The sequence below is a fragment of the Lathyrus oleraceus genome, chromosome 7 (genome assembly GCF_024323335.1).
Source record: "Lathyrus oleraceus cultivar Zhongwan6 chromosome 7, CAAS_Psat_ZW6_1.0, whole genome shotgun sequence".
Taxonomy (NCBI): domain Eukaryota; kingdom Viridiplantae; phylum Streptophyta; class Magnoliopsida; order Fabales; family Fabaceae; genus Lathyrus; species Lathyrus oleraceus.
The window spans coordinates 134,000,334-134,017,687 of record NC_066585.1 but is presented as its reverse complement, the minus strand read 5'-3'; the positions used below and the strand labels follow the sequence as shown (position 1 = coordinate 134,017,687).

The 17,354-nt window shown below is 35.6% G+C and overlaps 1 protein-coding gene across 3 annotated transcripts; it reads right to left on the bottom strand.

Moving 5' to 3' along the window:
• Positions 1-2,413: 2,413 nt before the first annotated feature.
• Positions 2,414-7,873, bottom strand: LOC127105245 (uncharacterized). Of its 3 annotated transcripts, XM_051042413.1 has the most exons (21): positions 7,423-7,870; positions 7,192-7,277; positions 6,998-7,099; positions 6,821-6,927; positions 6,608-6,708; positions 6,357-6,444; positions 6,167-6,255; positions 5,922-6,061; positions 5,545-5,710; positions 5,333-5,456; positions 5,129-5,225; positions 4,902-5,031; positions 4,718-4,777; positions 4,491-4,609; positions 4,150-4,274; positions 3,842-4,066; positions 3,487-3,647; positions 3,229-3,392; positions 3,026-3,108; positions 2,858-2,943; positions 2,414-2,780 (listed from the first exon to the last, which is right to left on the bottom strand). In XM_051042413.1, exons 1-21 carry the CDS (start codon positions 7,636-7,638, stop codon positions 2,637-2,639), a joined length of 2,613 nt encoding a protein of 870 aa, XP_050898370.1. In that variant the 5' UTR covers positions 7,639-7,870; the 3' UTR covers positions 2,414-2,636. The 3 variants fall into 3 exon arrangements, 2 of the variants coding, with proteins under 2 accessions (XP_050898370.1, XP_050898371.1); XM_051042414.1 differs by lacking the exons at positions 7,192-7,277; positions 7,423-7,870 and having other exon boundaries at positions 6,817-6,927; XR_007794973.1 differs by lacking the exons at positions 2,414-2,780; positions 3,229-3,392 and having other exon boundaries at positions 2,852-2,943; positions 7,423-7,873.
• Between the last annotated feature and the right edge of the window lie 9,481 nt (positions 7,874-17,354).

Below are 17,354 nucleotides of genomic sequence, written 5' to 3'. Positions count from 1 at the left end.
AAGTGGCATTTTTTAGTGTATTTTCGATATTATTCTAACTTCACCGCTGATGTCATCATCATCATTACCACTTTACTGCGCTTTGTCATTTTTCATAAGAATTTCTCATAATCTCATCATCACTCATAATTTATAGGAGAACATGAATGTGCACGTTTTCACTAACCCTTCACACATTAATGTTTCCACTTTGTAACACATGAAGTTATTCCACTACCTTCACGCGTATGCCATGTGTTAGATTCTGACCAGCAATTGAGATTATAAATACTCAGCTCCATTATTCTTTTCATCTGCTTCATTCACGCATTTCCTTAACTCACTTACGCAGAAAAACAATTTACTTTCTCTTTGCAAAAGCTACTAACCTCAACAATGGCAACCAAAACTCCAACTTCAAAATTTGACACTAGTAAGAATCCTTTTGGCATTCACGATTTTTCCAGAAGAAAACGATGAAGGGAGGGATTTCGTACCTGAACCACCATTGTTAAAAGAAAAAATCTCCAACTGGGCGAACCAAGTTATTCCTTTTTCTTTATCTAGTAAACTCCTTGCATTTTTTGGGCCTTACCCAACTGCGAAGTCACATTCTGTGAAAGTTAATAACTTCTTTCCAGGTTACCCAATTACAATGCCTTCAGCGTTCGAAGAACGCGCTCTCGGCACATCCTTTATGGACAAACATGCACGTGTCTTTCAGTCTGCGCCTCCGACCCAAAACAAAGAGTATCTCACTTGGCTAAAAAAAGTTCAATCCCAAGGGAAAAAAACAATGGCAGAAATTAGATATCTACAACGTGATCAAAATTTCTAGAACTATCTTTAAATATAATCCAACCATGTTGTTAGCGTCAATCTTTTTCTAAAAAGGTTCGACCAACACTTTCCAATTCCCTTGTGGCATGTTAGCACCAACTTTATTCGATGTGGCGCCCATCACAAGACTAAAACCTGATGACTTCCACAACTTTAGCTAAATTCTACATTTGAGCCCAAACTTCAAATAATTGAATCCCAAACTTTGATAGAACATACTAGCTACAGAGTCATTGAAGGCATAAGGCTTGCTTTAACTACTCTTTATGACACCCCCTCATGAATCATATTTATGAAATACATAGAATTGTTCGTCAAGTCGACCACTTTTGTCTCGACCATGACTCTTATCATGAACCGATGTGTTAGCCCATCCTGGTTTAGAAATAGATTTCCTGGTGTGTCGCCCTCAACCGCTACCATGTCGAATTCTATCTAGGCGGCGTTTTTGACACCCACCCTCCTATCGACCAAAATCGAAATTGGGACTCCTGACTATGGCTTTGTTGGCTATCAATCCAACTTAGTAGCCAGGCAATTCAGATTCATCCAGCTACTACCACACTCCCTTTATGCTTGGGACATTTGCATTTGCTGATCCGAGAGTAAATTTGGCTAAAAAAGAAAGAAAAAATGGTCTGATCCAAGTCACTCTTTAATCGATCAAACCTAAATATATTATACGTGTGTTTGCATTACTTTACTACTTTGAGAGCTATTCAAAATTAAATCATACATATTATTTCAAAATTCTTGCATCTCCAAATTTTCCTTTTGAATTCATCTGAGTATTTGAAACGAAACCAGTATCTTCGTGAATTGATTACAATTACATATAAATATATCTCTTCCATTTGAATTACAAAATTCCGTTACAATCCATTTTAAAACCCTAACTTCACTTTATAGGTGAACTAGGAATGATATTGCGATAAGAAAGGATAGAATAATCTGAAAAAATGATGAACTAGAAAGATCGGAATCAATTCAAAGGTTTTAGGATTTTTATTTCATTTGTCTTTAATACAATAATTAATTGATAAAGGCCATGACATTAGAAAAAGAATTAGAACACAAACAAAATAATTAGCATGTCATAAATACATTTTTGGTGAATCAGATTATTAGAAAATCTAAGACAAGACGATCTTCAAATGTTGAAATCTCCGTTGTTTTTTACAAAAGGTAAGGAGAAGTCGTCTATATTACATGTAAAATGCTATTACCACTTAAAATAAATTTATTTTGCAAAATAATTTATAAATGGAGGGAGAATATTTTTTATATAAATATTTAATCTATATTGTTTTCAATGTCAAACTTTCTGGACACATCTATTCTTTCGCCTAACCTTATCTCTTTCTGTCACCTTAACCATTTCGTAATTTGCAAAGATTTTCACGTCTCTTGTAGCATTTTTTCAACTTATTTTTGTCCAAGTCTTAAAAAGACCGAACACTTTGCCCCATCCTAAGAACACACCAAACACAAGAGAAATCTCAAACAAAAGTGAGACAGAAACATTCACCAACCAAGGAAAATATGTCCTTATGTCTTAGACGAATAACCTTGACTAGTGTTCTTTGTGAATGAATGAGTTTCAAACAATTGATTTTCAAAGAGAAAATTGTTACATTTCCTGATAACCCCATATTCTTAAAACTATGAATATATCTTAAAACTTAGCGCATTGTAAATATCAGAACTTGGTAGATATTTACGATATTCCATGACATCGAATAAAAATATAAACTAAATTAATAAATTATTCTAACAATTCCTGTGGCTATGACTATCCTATACAACTTTGATAATTATTAAAAGGTATAGCTAGAAATGAAACTAGAATAAGCAACTACATCAACCCAGTCTGGGAAAACACTCTTTAATATCTTTGCAGGATCAACCAACTTTTGGTCCAAAACTGAAACTTCCACTCTCAATGCTTCAGAACTGTTAGCCTGATGTTATCAACCAAATATAGAATCTCAGCTTTTATTGTGAAAAAGAAGAAATTTAATGCTGCAAGAAACTTTACCTCTAACCAGAAAGACCAGTTCCTGTCGCTTGGTCCACTAAGACGCAGTATATACGATGGTGGACCTCCGCCATACGCTTCGGTTCCTGTGCATATACAAACAAATTTAATGCAATAGCAAAAAATGTTATCAACCTAAAAGAAAAATCGATGATACGGGTTTTGTACCTGGAAGCGCATTATCTGCAAACGACCAACTGGATAGCGGACCGGTGATGTTAAGAACGGTAACCCAGATTTCTTCTAAGGAACTGAAAGGAATATAAATCAAGTTATGCGTGCATTAAAACAAGGATAAAAAAATAGAAACCACTTGGAACATAAATTGTGTTTTTGTACGATGCTCGGCGAATTCGCCATTTTTCACTCACCCTAAATAAAGATCCAAGTGAATTCTTCTATGTCCCTTTTCAGAATTTGAAGAAGTATTTTGAACAAATAATGTGGGAAAGAATTGATACTGTTTCAAAATATCATCCTCGTTTGCGGGGAATTTCAGACTATTTGAAAAGAGAGAAGAAACTGGAAAAAGTACCTACAAAGAGAATTTTTTTCGCGATAATTTCTAGAATTCACAAGCGCTAAGAATATTAACCACTATATTCATATAATAATGGCACTAAACTTACCATCCAATCATGGCGGTTAGACCGTGATGCGGATTCAAATGAAAACTCTGAAGTAACATTCAATATTTCTGCTGCTTCAGGCGAATGTTTGAATAGGAATTGTAAGGAATTAGAATCTAGTACAGAAAAATCATAAGTGGATTCCGTTATCTGACTCGAGCCTGCCAAATCACAAAATTTGTAAGAAATCTGAAAGCAGAAAATTAAAAATTGGAGATTTGATTTGAGTACTAAACTGATAATAGAAAAGAACACATTGTCGACACTAGATTAAGTCGCTACTGTTTCAGAGGGTGTCATGAAAATTGTAATAGTTGACACTATCATTTCTGATAAAATTGTCGGGTATCAATACCTGAAGTTCGGAAAGTATGCTGAAAAACAATTCTCTTAGGAGCCGACATGGAGTAAGGAAAGAACTGAGATGATAACGCCAAAGCAAGCACGCTGAGGTGCAACAGAAATCGCACAATTGATGATCTTGCTAACCAATGACCACAAATGGGTATTAGAGGGCCAACAGACCAACCAGTTACGAGTCCAATTACTGCAGCCACGATAATATCCGGAACATAGTGCCCTGCAATGAGTTATGTTCAGTACCGAGCATTTTGACAGTATATTACTTCAATATTTATCAGTATATTTCTATCAAAAACTAACCATATGGTAGAGGAAGAGAACCCATCATGCCCATCTTCTCGATTAAAAACTGAGCAAGAAAGCCGCCAAAATAAACGGCATATGCAAGGCATGGAACTAGAGGCAATATGTAAAACATTGTTGACCTAGAAAGTGAAAAAAATGAAGTGAACAGAAAAGTTATTGCAAAATTAGAATGACAGATTCCGCACAAAAAATTAGATAAATAGCATGCATATAAATGCAGTAAGGCACAAGTCGAATGTACTGTAATGTGCAAAGGATGCTCGAAAGACTGAAGATGAAGACATGAAAATTTGTTTATGCAAAAAAAAAAACATAGATGGTTATTTATGATCAACCTGAATGAACGTCGTCCGAACGATTTGACTGATAAGCAGAAGGATATCCATGAAGGAAGCATAGAAGCTGATGCAAAAAAAGTCACGAAACCTCCACTCAACCCAGCTGCAAGATAAGCCTGATGTTTACTAAATTTGTTAGCCAAAAAATAAAATAAAAAAAGTGAATACATCGCATCGTGCTGCAAAAAGATTGAATTTTATGACTACATATTAAATCTGCGCACCAAAGTTAATACGGCATAGAACGCAAATGCTCCCCAAAACCTTGCTTCATCAGATAGTGCCTGAAATTTACGTGTCAAATCAAAAGTTAGGCGTCTTGGACTTAGAAATCTCTCTCTCCGACAAAATATTTCACACAACGATTAATGGAACCAATAAAAACATGTTTTCAATGTACTGGAATACCTCTTTTGATCTCTTGACAATTGCGACATCTTGAGAAAGAGGAAAGCTTCTCCAGAGTATTCTTGGAATAATAAGACCAACAAGTCCACAAGGTATAAACATCATGAATGCCAAGAATGGATGAGCAAACCTGTGTGTTTCATCCATTATGTTAACACGAGAACCGAAAAACATACATTAAGGGATTTCAGCTGTTACACCTTAGATACTGATTTAAATGAAGTTACCAATTCATTGTTTGAGATGAGAACAGTAATCTCAGCAAAGAAAACGCAACAGGCACAACAACTGCCAATATCATCCCAGCTGCATGGAACAGAAATCCTGCAAATCCAATAAATTTCAAAATGTCAAACATACAACTAAACTGATCAACAAGGAGGCCACGATTAGAATACGTCTTATAAAGAAGTAACCATTTACTGATTTACCTTTCACAAAATCACATAAAGTTGCGAACCAAGAATGGGACCGACCACGTGTAAAAGACATTACAAGGAATAAGAATATAGGAATGCTGTGAAGAACTTTAGCAACCCTTTTGGAATAAAATATCTGAAAATCGGCAATATAAATATAAGAAAACAAAAGAGCGAGATGGACCGATTTTAAAAATTATATTGCTATAAGTATCAGTGCATACCATAAACCATGAGAGAAAATCAAAGAATACAGCCCGCTCTTCGTTGAATAAGCTAGCTCTAACTTCACTATAATTTGTTTGATATTTGTTTTGTAACTTAGAAGAATTAGTAAAAGCCTTGATTATGCCGAACAAATTTTCTCCGCGTGCTTGGATGCTTCCGGGTCTGGAGACATAGAAACAACACATCAAAATGATCAAAGACATGTATGAGGAAAAATACTATAAAAAATGGCAACATAGTACTATAAAAATTCTGTCTAGAGAAGGATTGTAACCATTGCATAAGCAGCATTACCTTACTTTCAAGAGAAGAAAAAAGTGATATAAAATTAAAATAAAATATCCGAACCAAATAAAGTAGGTAAAGTACATACAAGAATTGTTCCAATGTATCATAGGAGGTATGATAAAAATAACCACCAAGGAGGAAGATAATGTCAAGCCCGGGAATATCGCCATAATCTTCAGAAAATATTCTATAATCTGTATCTCCAGGAATAATAGGAAAAACATCCTGCATATTACAACAGAAAGTTCGGATTTGTATTGGTATATACGTATACGGAAAATAATTTCTACACAGCATAATAAAGTACTAAACAGGTAATAAAGACAAAACCTGAGCTGCACTAGTAGCCATAGGGTACATTGCTGCTTCCGCATAGATATTAGAAGGCCAAGAACTCGGTCCAGATTGGCATACTAAATCTGTTAATTAACAACATTATCCAGCGAAATTCCTACGTTATTCAGATGTAGCTTATGATATTTTACTACTATTCATAACAGAAATTTAACATCGTGTTTACCCGGCCCTCCAGTCCCAGATGCCTCGACGTTTATAAAAGCTCCTATTGTGTCATGCCACTTATTTGTCTTCATGAAACCATGTGAACCCTTAAGCATCAAGGATTCAGAAGTAAATAACACCTCATTAGCAAAGATCCTAGTACATTTAAATTTTCTGATCACAATATCGTCATTTCTTCCGGACAAAATTTTAATTCAAAAGTCATATATGTAATTTCAACTCGAAACATTTACAGAATAGACATCCTACCAACATGAAAAGTTCCTCCGCACCGTTAAAAAGGAAAATAACAGGGCGGCGCAGAGCCGAACCGGAGTCCACAATTAGTCTTGCAATTTCCAGCATCGACGCTGAGAAAAGGAAGAAAATGAAACAAGACTTAGTATGCTCGAGTTATATATTTTCCGAATATAATATAATCTTTCGAATACAACAAAGACTTCAAATACAGTCGCTACCAACCAACACATGAACCACAATCACCGGCACCAGGGGAACCAAGCGGACTATCAAAATGCGCATTCACTAAAACCGACGGATCAGTATCTTTCGATTCTAAAGATGATATCCTACAGTAAAATATACCAGATAAGCACATAATCGAATCCTACAGATAACAATTCACCACTGCAAATATACCTCATAAGAATATTAGTATGGTTTCTGTATCCCAAAGCTATATGGTGACGCAAAAAGTTCATATTGAAGGATCCACTAACAGTGCTCTCTTCAATCTCAATTCTGCAACAAAAATGCTTGCAAATTAATAATAATAAAAAAGAAAAAAAAGGCGAAATCTGAACATTGCTTAAAAAAGAATTAAAGCAACAAACCTGACATTAGAGGTAGCTCTGTCCTTTATTAACTCCAACTCACCCTTAATGTATAGAGCAGCTTTTTTCAAACCAGGACGCCCTTCCTACATGGTCGCATGTGTCAGTTTCCGAAACCGACATCAACATTTTTAATTAATATCAATGTAGGTACCCAACCTCTGAAAAAACAGTCATGACTATGAAAAATCCGTCAGAGATAGATTATGTTAAGATTTACAGAAGACTCACATGGCGGCCATCGATCTCTTGAGACAACATTCTGACATGTTCGACGGCTCTGGCTTCAGAAAATCGATCGAGAGGGGCGTCGATAAGGAGAGGATTGATGAACTTCATGTGGATAACGGAGTATGTAAGCATAGAGATGAGACCGTAGATGAGCGCCATGAGGAACAGGAATTTGAAACCGGATACATCGTCGGATGACCCGAACCCGAAAGCCATGTCGGGTTTTTTTCTCTCGCACACGGAGATGAAATGGGAGAGAGAAAATGAAAATAGATTGATTGCGTTTTTGTTTGTGTGCGTGATGAATTAATTTATAGTGTTAAGGGTGGAAGTGGAAGTTAGCTAGTGTGGAAGTTGGAGAATTATGCTTTTTGTTGTTTTATTTTTTGTTCTAATGTGCCAAAAAAAAGAGGAAGATGAGAGGCGGTAAGTGGAACATTCCGAATTTGTTATTGTTATTAGTGGTTTTATACGTATGTTTGCGTATGTTTTAGAAGTTCTCAGCGGACTGCCGGTGCGTCTTATTTTTCCTACAGTGGGTTAAGTAGAGGATTTATAATGGGAGAAACTAATTAGGTTCTTTAGAATGTCTCTATTGCTAATAATAACGGAAAACAAAGTGACTTGTTACATATTCAATCCTCTTAAAAGTAGATTGAGATAGAATGTTGTTATATATAAGTTTTTGAATTTTCTTTTTTAAGATTCACCGTTTTTGTTGATAGAAAATCTAAAATCTCAAAGATAAATTATATGAAAGCGTGTTGATTGACCATTTTATTTTAAGCAGCATTGATGATGGTCTGTTTTACCGTAAAATATTCAATCCTCAATCTGATTAGTGGAGAAATCTCGATCAAGTCCATATATGAATGTTTCTCTCGTACTCACACGTACACCAGAATAATTGATGGCCTAATAAAATATCTGGTTTGATTTTTGAAAGAGACAAAAGCAATTCTAGAGATGTAGAATTGATTTTGGAGTGATTTTGAGATGTTTGATTCTTTTAAAGTATAATTGATTCTACTTAAAGTTAAAATTTGTAGCTTCTTAGTTTAAATGTGAATTTTTATATTGAAATTTATTATTCAACTCACTTTTACATAAATGTATCCAAATATAAATCAATTTTGTTAAATTCAATTCTATTAAAATAAATTATACTAAACTCATTTCTCTTAAAATCAATTCTTTCCACCGCTAATCCAAACACACGTTAAGTGTCGATCTCCCTTCATGTGGGTCTTTCAAGAAAAAACGTCTTTTTCTTCATAAATACTTTGTGTAACACCCAAAACTCTAAAACTTATAAATAAAGGATTACTCGGCAATTTTGTTGGGGTCAATTCAAGGGATCAAGATGAGGAAGCATTTTTACTTTGGGATTTTTCTTTAAGAGCAACACACATAAGACACACCACATACTCGCCTAAAACCTTAAGGTGATATGTGTTTGAGTTCCCCTACTTATAAATGCTCAAGTCACTATATTTCTAATCAATGTGGGACTTTCCCACACTATTCACACTTGTTATTCTCAACACTTTTTCTCAAGTGGGAGTCTATCCACAATATTCTCCCTCAAGCAAAAGTTATTTTTTTCATCATATACACTTGTACTGCCATTGACACTCTACAACATAACACTCTATTCACGATCATGTGGGGATACTTTCAATACAAGTGAGTCAGTCCCTACACTCGAACCAAACTCTGATACCATTGTTAGGGTTAATTCGAGGGTCAATATGAGAGAGCATTTTTACTTTGGGACTTTTCTCAAGTGTAACACACCTTTGTGAGAGACACACCGCATGTTCACTCAAAATCTTAAGGTGACAGACATATAGGTTCGCTCACTTATAAATGCTCAAGTCTCTATATTTCTAACCAATATGAGACTTCCCCACACTACTCACACTTGTTATTCTCAACAAATTTAAGGTGTCATTAATGAAAATCCTTTAACAATACATAGACATTTTTAAATCACGCGACAGAAAATTAAATCGTCGATTCTTGGAAGTGCATATTTGTTCTTAATTGTCACTTTATTCAACTGTCAATAATCAACACACAACCTCATGCTACTATCTTTCTTCTTAATTAATAACATCGACGCTCCTCATGGTGAAACACTCAGTCGAACAAACTTCTTCTTAAGCAACTCTTCCAATTGCTTCTTCTGTCAAATGATGCGTTTCAAGGGTCAATTAACTTCTAGAGACTCGGTTAAACATGTTTAGGTCCAAAACACTTGCTAATTTGGCTTAGAATTGAGATTAGTGAAGTTCAAATTTCGGGCAATGGTGATTTCTTCAGTTCCAAGTCCCCGTGTTCAACTCAATAGGACATCTTGCTCAAGAGGCTTTTTGGTCCCATTCTTTTTTCAATGTGTTGACATCATAACAAAGATTACAATGTGCCAAGAAAAGTTTCATTTGGATGCTTGAGCATAAAGTTATGGCATGTTGAAGTTGGCATGAAAAACTGGTCATGTAACTTAGGAAAATCTAACTCTCAAATGCTTGAAAAAGATCTATAATGTTCCAGTGAATTCCATGACCTTCCAAGCATAATTTGACTTTGATCCTTGAAGTAAACTTGTAGAGGGAATCACAAATGATATTTTACAAAAAGAATCAACCTCAAATCTTGAAAATTGAAGAAGTTATGAACCTTGAAAGTTAAGGAAAAGTCACTTGAAAATAGGTCAAATTTCACTAAGTCCACAAATGACCTATAATATCTCCAAACTTTTGATGATCCTCTAAGCATAACTGACTTTTGTCATATAAATAGAAGTTGTAGAGGATAATGAGAATAGTCAAATGCAAAAAGAATCATTCAAAAATATTGAGAATTGAAAGAGTTGTGATCCTTGGAACTTAGACTTCAAATTTTGACTTTTTGGGTCAAACCACTTGGAACAAGCTCGTGCACTTGGACGTTTCTTGCATTTCAAGGTACATGGATGATCATATGAACTTAAAATAAGGTGTCTTTGAATTTCTTTTGATTATAATGCTCAAAGTTTGAGGTAACCTGTTGAAGAAAACATGAAAATAAACACATGAACCTTTAACTTTCTTTGAGAAGTTAGCAACAAAATCTTGAGATACCCTTGATCAAAATGAGATTGAAAGGTTCTTTATAACCTTAGGGATCATGCCTTGGAAGATATCCCCTTTAGAATCAATGATCGACCATGTTTTTCTGAGGAGTCAAAACAAACCCTAGCCGAGGAAACATGCTTGATGCTCTTGATGGAAAACTCTACCTTGCATAATAAAGTTAAAAGAAACAAAACATATTTTTGCTATTTTGATTAGTGGTTAGATGAATAATAAACATATAAACACAAGATTAAAATACTAACAAAGAAGTGCTTGATGATCCATGCATAAGGCAAATCTAAAGATGGGAGGGAGAAGACCAAGAGGTGATCTTGTTTGTGTAGCAACGATGCAAATAACGTGTGGGATGTTAGGGTTAAAAATTAGGGTATGATAGATTAATATTATCCCGCTTCACAATAAAGCTTGACTACAAATACTTTAAGAATAATATCCTTATGCTTAATGTGATCTCATGATTAAGTCAAACTTAACCGTTCATTAAACAAATTATTTATTATAGGGTCTTTATTATTTTGAAAAAACAAACATAATAAAGAAATACCTTTTAATTATCTATAAATAATTCGATACAAATACCAAAACCATTGGCCTCTAGGGCTTAAACATACACTAGACACCAAAGTCTCCCACTGCATACGACCGTAACATAGAAAAGTCTCATCAAACTCACGATGGACTCTGTGACTTGTGTAGGGTGTCCAGATGACATCCTCCACTGTCAGCGCATCAAACCTCCTCTTGTACTCCATAACACCACCTAGATGTGCTTGTTTGACCTTCCATCTCCTTGCACTTGGGGACCCTCATGTCACAAATAGTAGGAAAATGCTTGTATATCCAACACTGATAAAATAACAAATACAAATAAAGATATGTCATACATAACAATTATATAAGAACTAAACTACAAATACTATTTTTAGTACACCTGAAATAGACTCAAATAGCCATAAGTTGTTTGATCTCAAAGGCAGTTGCAACTACAAAAGCTTTCATATATGAAGTGTCAAGCGTGGTGAGTGAATAGTCGGTCATATGTAGGAGATCAAAATCAGCAACAATCCATCTGACCTGCTCAGGCATCAAAACCTTACAAAAGTTCTTCATCTTTGATCCGTGGGATGTCACCTTTAACATTGAATGGTCTTGTGATAAACAAAGTTAAAAAACTATATATATCTATCTATATATATATATATATATATATATATATATATATATATATATATATATATATATATATATATATGCACACACACGCCTCTCACTGCCATAAATGGTAAGACATATGGTTAGCATACTCGATAAGCATTGATCACCGGTCATTGGGTCCTCCTAAGAACTTTCCGTAAGTATGTACAAATGAGTATATCGAAGCAGTAACGTTAACCTCAACGTCAACTGTCTCGACCTTATCAACAATAGAGACCTCATTTGTATCAGTCACCTCATCAGCAATATGGGTCGCATCCATCTCGGCCACCTCAACTTGGTCAATAACAGTCTGACCCTACACCTCCTCAGCATGACCAACCTCAGTAACATGCTCATTTGCATCATCTATATATTGCTTGTCTAATATAACCAATCAACGTCGAGTGTTATGGGGTGCGCAAAACTACCCAGCCAACCATTTTTGGTGAGAACTGATTGAAACTACTCTCCCAGCCCGTAGTTGGGAAGACTTTGCCTCAACATCCATAACCCGAGATGCCGCTCAATCAGTGGACGGGCCTGCCTGCAATACTACTTCCTTTCACACGATCTTCACTGTTGGAATAATGCAAAAATCAATGAAAATACCACCAGTTTGTAAATTTTCGGAATTTCTCATATATTGTTGGAAATTCTGAAATTTCTAGTACTAAGTTAAAAAATTGGACTACCGATATTTTTCAGAATTTTCCATTAAAAATTTACATTTTGAACTATTAAAATTTTCAGAATTTCCACAAAAGAGTATGAGTAAATATAGGAAATTCTAAAATTTCCGGTACAAACTCATAAATATATACCAACATTTTTAAAATCTCCGATACAAATACAAAATGTTTATCAGAAATTCTGAATTTTCTGGTAAAAACTCATGAACTTCGAGAAAAACCTTACTATTTACTAAATTTCCAATACAAAACTTGTAATTTTCTGTATTGCTCCAAAAAATTTAAAAGGTGCAAAAATTTTGAGTATATTTTTAAAAATGTTTTAGAAAGGTGTGAAAGATAAATATAGTCAATTCACTTAAAGTGTGTGAGGCCAATTTTAATTTGAAGGGTAACAAGTTAAATTCTCGGATAGAGAGCACCACTATTGTATTCAAGTCCAATCTACAAATAACATAGGCCCAAGTAATAATATCATATATAAAAATCCCAGCGCTCCTCCAATGGTCATGACGTTTGCGTTGGACTTTGTTAAGCCATGCCAAGTACTCCTTGTTGCCATGAGTGGGCACGAAGAGAAAACCCCTAACTTTTGCCTCCATGAACTTGACATCAAGTGCGACGGATCTGTCGAAAGCAGGGGGCATAACGGGTTTATACCCAGGAAAGAAGGGTGCAACCTTTGTTGGGGAAGATTTGGCATCAACAAGGGGGCCATGGAAAGCCAGTAGCTTTTTGTCCACCACGAGTGGGATCACCAACTGGTTTTGCCAATTTTTGAGAATGGCTTCATCAAACGATGAAGGTTGAGGAGTAATTTTCATCCCTTCTTTAACAATAAGCTTGAAGGCAATGGGGTATTGGCCAGTGTCGTAAGAGACGTTTTCTTTCGCGAGAGATGAAGAAGCCATTGAAGAAGTAAAGTAAAAGTTTAAAGTTTTTTCGGAAATGCTGTGTAAGAAAGCGCAATGCATAAGTATGTTTAAGGTTTTGAGAAAGAGGATACACGAGTATGGAGGCAAGAAAATATGTAAAGAAGGGGAAGACTCTATTTATAAGCCAAGTAAGGTGAACAATCGAGCATGTAAGTGACTGACAAGTGGCTGGATATGGAGTAATCAGAAGAGTTAGTAAGGTTCAGTTGAAATCCCACGACCTAGGGATGGCAGCTAACGATGGCTGAGTGTCTTGGAAATCGTGCGGCCAAAAAAAGTCATCATTACGTATTAAGTCATGAGTACTTGTTGGTGTAAGCCCTAGAGGCCAAAACTTTTGGTACTTGTATCGAATTATTTATTAATAATAAAAGGCATTTTCTTTATTATGGTTGATTAATAAAGTCCCTAGAATAGATAGTCCGTTTAATGTATTAAGTATGACTTAATCATGAGAACACATTAAACATAAGGGCACTATTCTTAAAGTATCCGTAGTCGAGCTTTAATGTGAAGTGGGATAACATTAAAGCATTAAGACTATTATGTTTGTAGACTGATGATCACATCTCATGGATCATGGATAAAGAGTTATCAAGTCTTAAACATAGGTATGAATATTAGGAGTAATATTTATACCGGATTGACCCGCTATGAGAATACTATATAGAAAGTTATGCAAAGTGTCATAAGTTATTCTCATGGTGATAATAGTGTATACCACTCTTCGACCTGAAACCACTATGGATCCTAGATGTAGAGTCGAGTGCTTTATTGCTGATCCAACGTTATCCGTAACTGGACAACCATAAAGACAGTTGATGGGTACTCCACGAAGCATGCTGAGGGACATGAGTGTCCTAGATGGAATTTGCCAATCCTGCGTAACAGGATAAATGTCTATGGGCCCAATATTGAACTGGACAAGGGTGACACGGTCTATACCTTGTGTTCAATATAGACATAAGGGCAAAGGGGTAATTATACACATAATTATTATCACAGGAGGTTTTGTCAGATCACATGACATTTTCGTGACTTGGGTAGCAGTGATGTGTTGCTAGATACCGCTCACTGTTTATTATGTTAAATGCGTGATTTAATATAATTGCCAACATCGCGAAAACCTATAGGGTCACACACAAAGGACGGATTGATGAGAGATAGAATAATTAAGGAACACCGTAAGGTACGGTGCACTTAAGTGGGAGACGAAATATGGTAAGGTACCAAATACTTAGTGATTTTGGCATATTATGAGATATGGTCCAAAATGCACTTAAGTGGGCTTTTTGGCTTGAAGCCCACACAAGTGGTTCTATAAATAGAACCCCTTGGGTAGAAGCATTGTCACTCCATTCCACTCAGACAGAAATTCAAGTAGAGACTTGGAATTTTGTTTCCCTCTTTCTCTCACTCAAAGCCTTCATTCATAACAGCTAGCACTGCGATTGAAGGAATCTGTTCGTGTGGACTGAGTAGAGACGTTGTCATCGTTCAACGTTCGTGATCGCCCCGTGGATCTGTATCAAAGGTTTTGATCATTATCAGAGATCTGCACCAAAGGTTTGAATCGCCACAAGAGGTAACGATTCTATCACTGATCATGCCCATTCGTAAGGATCACTAAATGGAGAAATTTTTAAATTCCGCTGCGCCTTGGATGGCTATTCTCCAACAGTACTGACAAGACAACTAGCCAAAATCTGGAACATCAAAAGGCCAACTTCTCGATCGACTCGCTCATGTCCAAGCCAGCCTTTTCATGGGGCAATTTGTTAGCTGACAAATTTCGGCTAAGGGAAAAGCCCAGTTCGACAACGGGTTCTGTCAGAAGCTCCTCAATAGAAAGGTGGATGAGGTTGTCGATCGACACATACAAAGGTTGGGTCGAAGTAGAAAGGTTATGAGTGGAAAATAGGAACGTGGGCACGTAAAGAGGTCATGGGTAGTTATGCACCAAAATGAGGGAAGTGGGCCGACACGTGGCACCTCAAAAGGGCTTTGTAACCTCCCGACGGTTATTTTGAACTAGTATTTAAGCCAATGTTATGTGAGAATTCAAAGGTGGCAATTTGAACATTTACTGTAGGGGTAAAACTTGAAGTACCAAAGCGTTTACGAGAAAAAAGTTACTCTCCTCACAAATAATGTATTTTGCCTCCACTTTATAATTACAAGTCATTTAATCTTCGCAAAGTTTATCTTTTGTCTTGCCTTACTTTATCTTTTATCATCTTTCTTTCAGTACTTTATCGTTTTTACTTATTATTTTACCTTTATTATTTCCTTGACTCGTCAAGAGTCTCGCTTACACCCTTTCAACCAGTCAGAAACATTGTTTACCAAATAATCATACACCCAAAACACTAATTCCGGGACTTCTTAGCCGGTCCTACAAGTAGACCTCATATAGCAAGGTTAGAGATTGTTGCGCAGAACAACAATATGACAAATTAAAATTATCCCAATTCACAATAAATCTCAACTACAAATACTTTAAGAATAATGTTCTTATGTTTAATGTGATCTCATGATTAAGTCAAACTTAACATTTCACTAAACAAATTATTTATTTTAGGGTCTTTATTATTTTGGAAAAACAAACATAATAAAGAAATACCTTTCAATTATTAATAAATAATTTAATACAAAAACCAAAACTATTAGTCTTTAGGGCTTAGACCAACACTAGACACCAATGTCTCCCACTTCATATGACCATAAAATATAGAAGTCTCATCAAACCCACGATGGACTATGTGACTTGTGTAGGGTTTCCAGATGACATCCTCTACTGTCAGCGCATCAAACATCCTCCTATACTTCATAACACCACATGGATGTGCTTGTCTGGCCTTCTATCTCCTTGCAATTGGGGAGCTCTCAGAGGTATGATGCACCCTCCTGTCACAAATAGTAGGAAAATGCTTGTATATCAAACACTGATAAAATAACAAATACAAATCAAGATATGTCATACATAACAATTATATAAGAACTAAAGTACAAATACTAATTTTTAGTATACATGAAATAGACTCAAATAGCCATAAGCTGTCTGATCTCAAAGGCAATCACAACTCCATCTGCATATATGATAGTTAATTAAGTGCACCCTCAAGCCCAACTGATATGCTCAAGGCTATTGAACAACCACACGTACTGAGCATCAATATAAACATGAGACTTATCAACTAAGAGAGTACATGTTACTAGATGTAGCATGTACACCCTTGCGTCCACCTTATATATATATATATATATATATATATATATATATATATATATATATATATATGTGTGTGTGTGTGTGTGTGTGTGTGTGTATATATATATATATATATATGTGTGTGTGTGTGTGTGTGTGTGTGTGCATGTGTGTGTGTGTGTGTGTGTGTGTGTGTGTGTGTGTGTTGTGTGTGTGTGTGTGCGTGCGTGCGTGTGTGTGTGTGTGTGTGTGTGTGTGTCTCCACAAGCTCAGTATACTTGTCTCGAAGTCAATGTATACGAAAATGAGCTCCAATAAACTCATCAAATTCCTTACCCAATACCTCATTAGTAACTCTCAAATCTTAAAAAGTCGCAATACATGCAAGCTTCTAGTTAATAACATGTGCGACGAAGAATCTATCAGCAATGGGGAGATGGAACAGCGAGGAAATATCATCCAAAGTGATAGTCATCTCCCCAAATGAAATATGAAAGAAAGATGTCTCCTTGTGCCACCGCTCTTAAAAGCTTTCAAATGTGAAGTGTCAAGCATGAGGAGTGAGAAGTCGGTCGTATATAGGAGATCAAAATCAACAACAATCCACCTGACCTGCTCAGGAATCAAAACCTTACAAAAATTCTTCATATTTGATCCGTGGGATATCACCTTCAGCATTGGACGGTCCTGTGACAAACAAAGTTAAAAAAAACTATAAATCAATTTCAAATAAAATTAAAAGTTATATATATATATATAT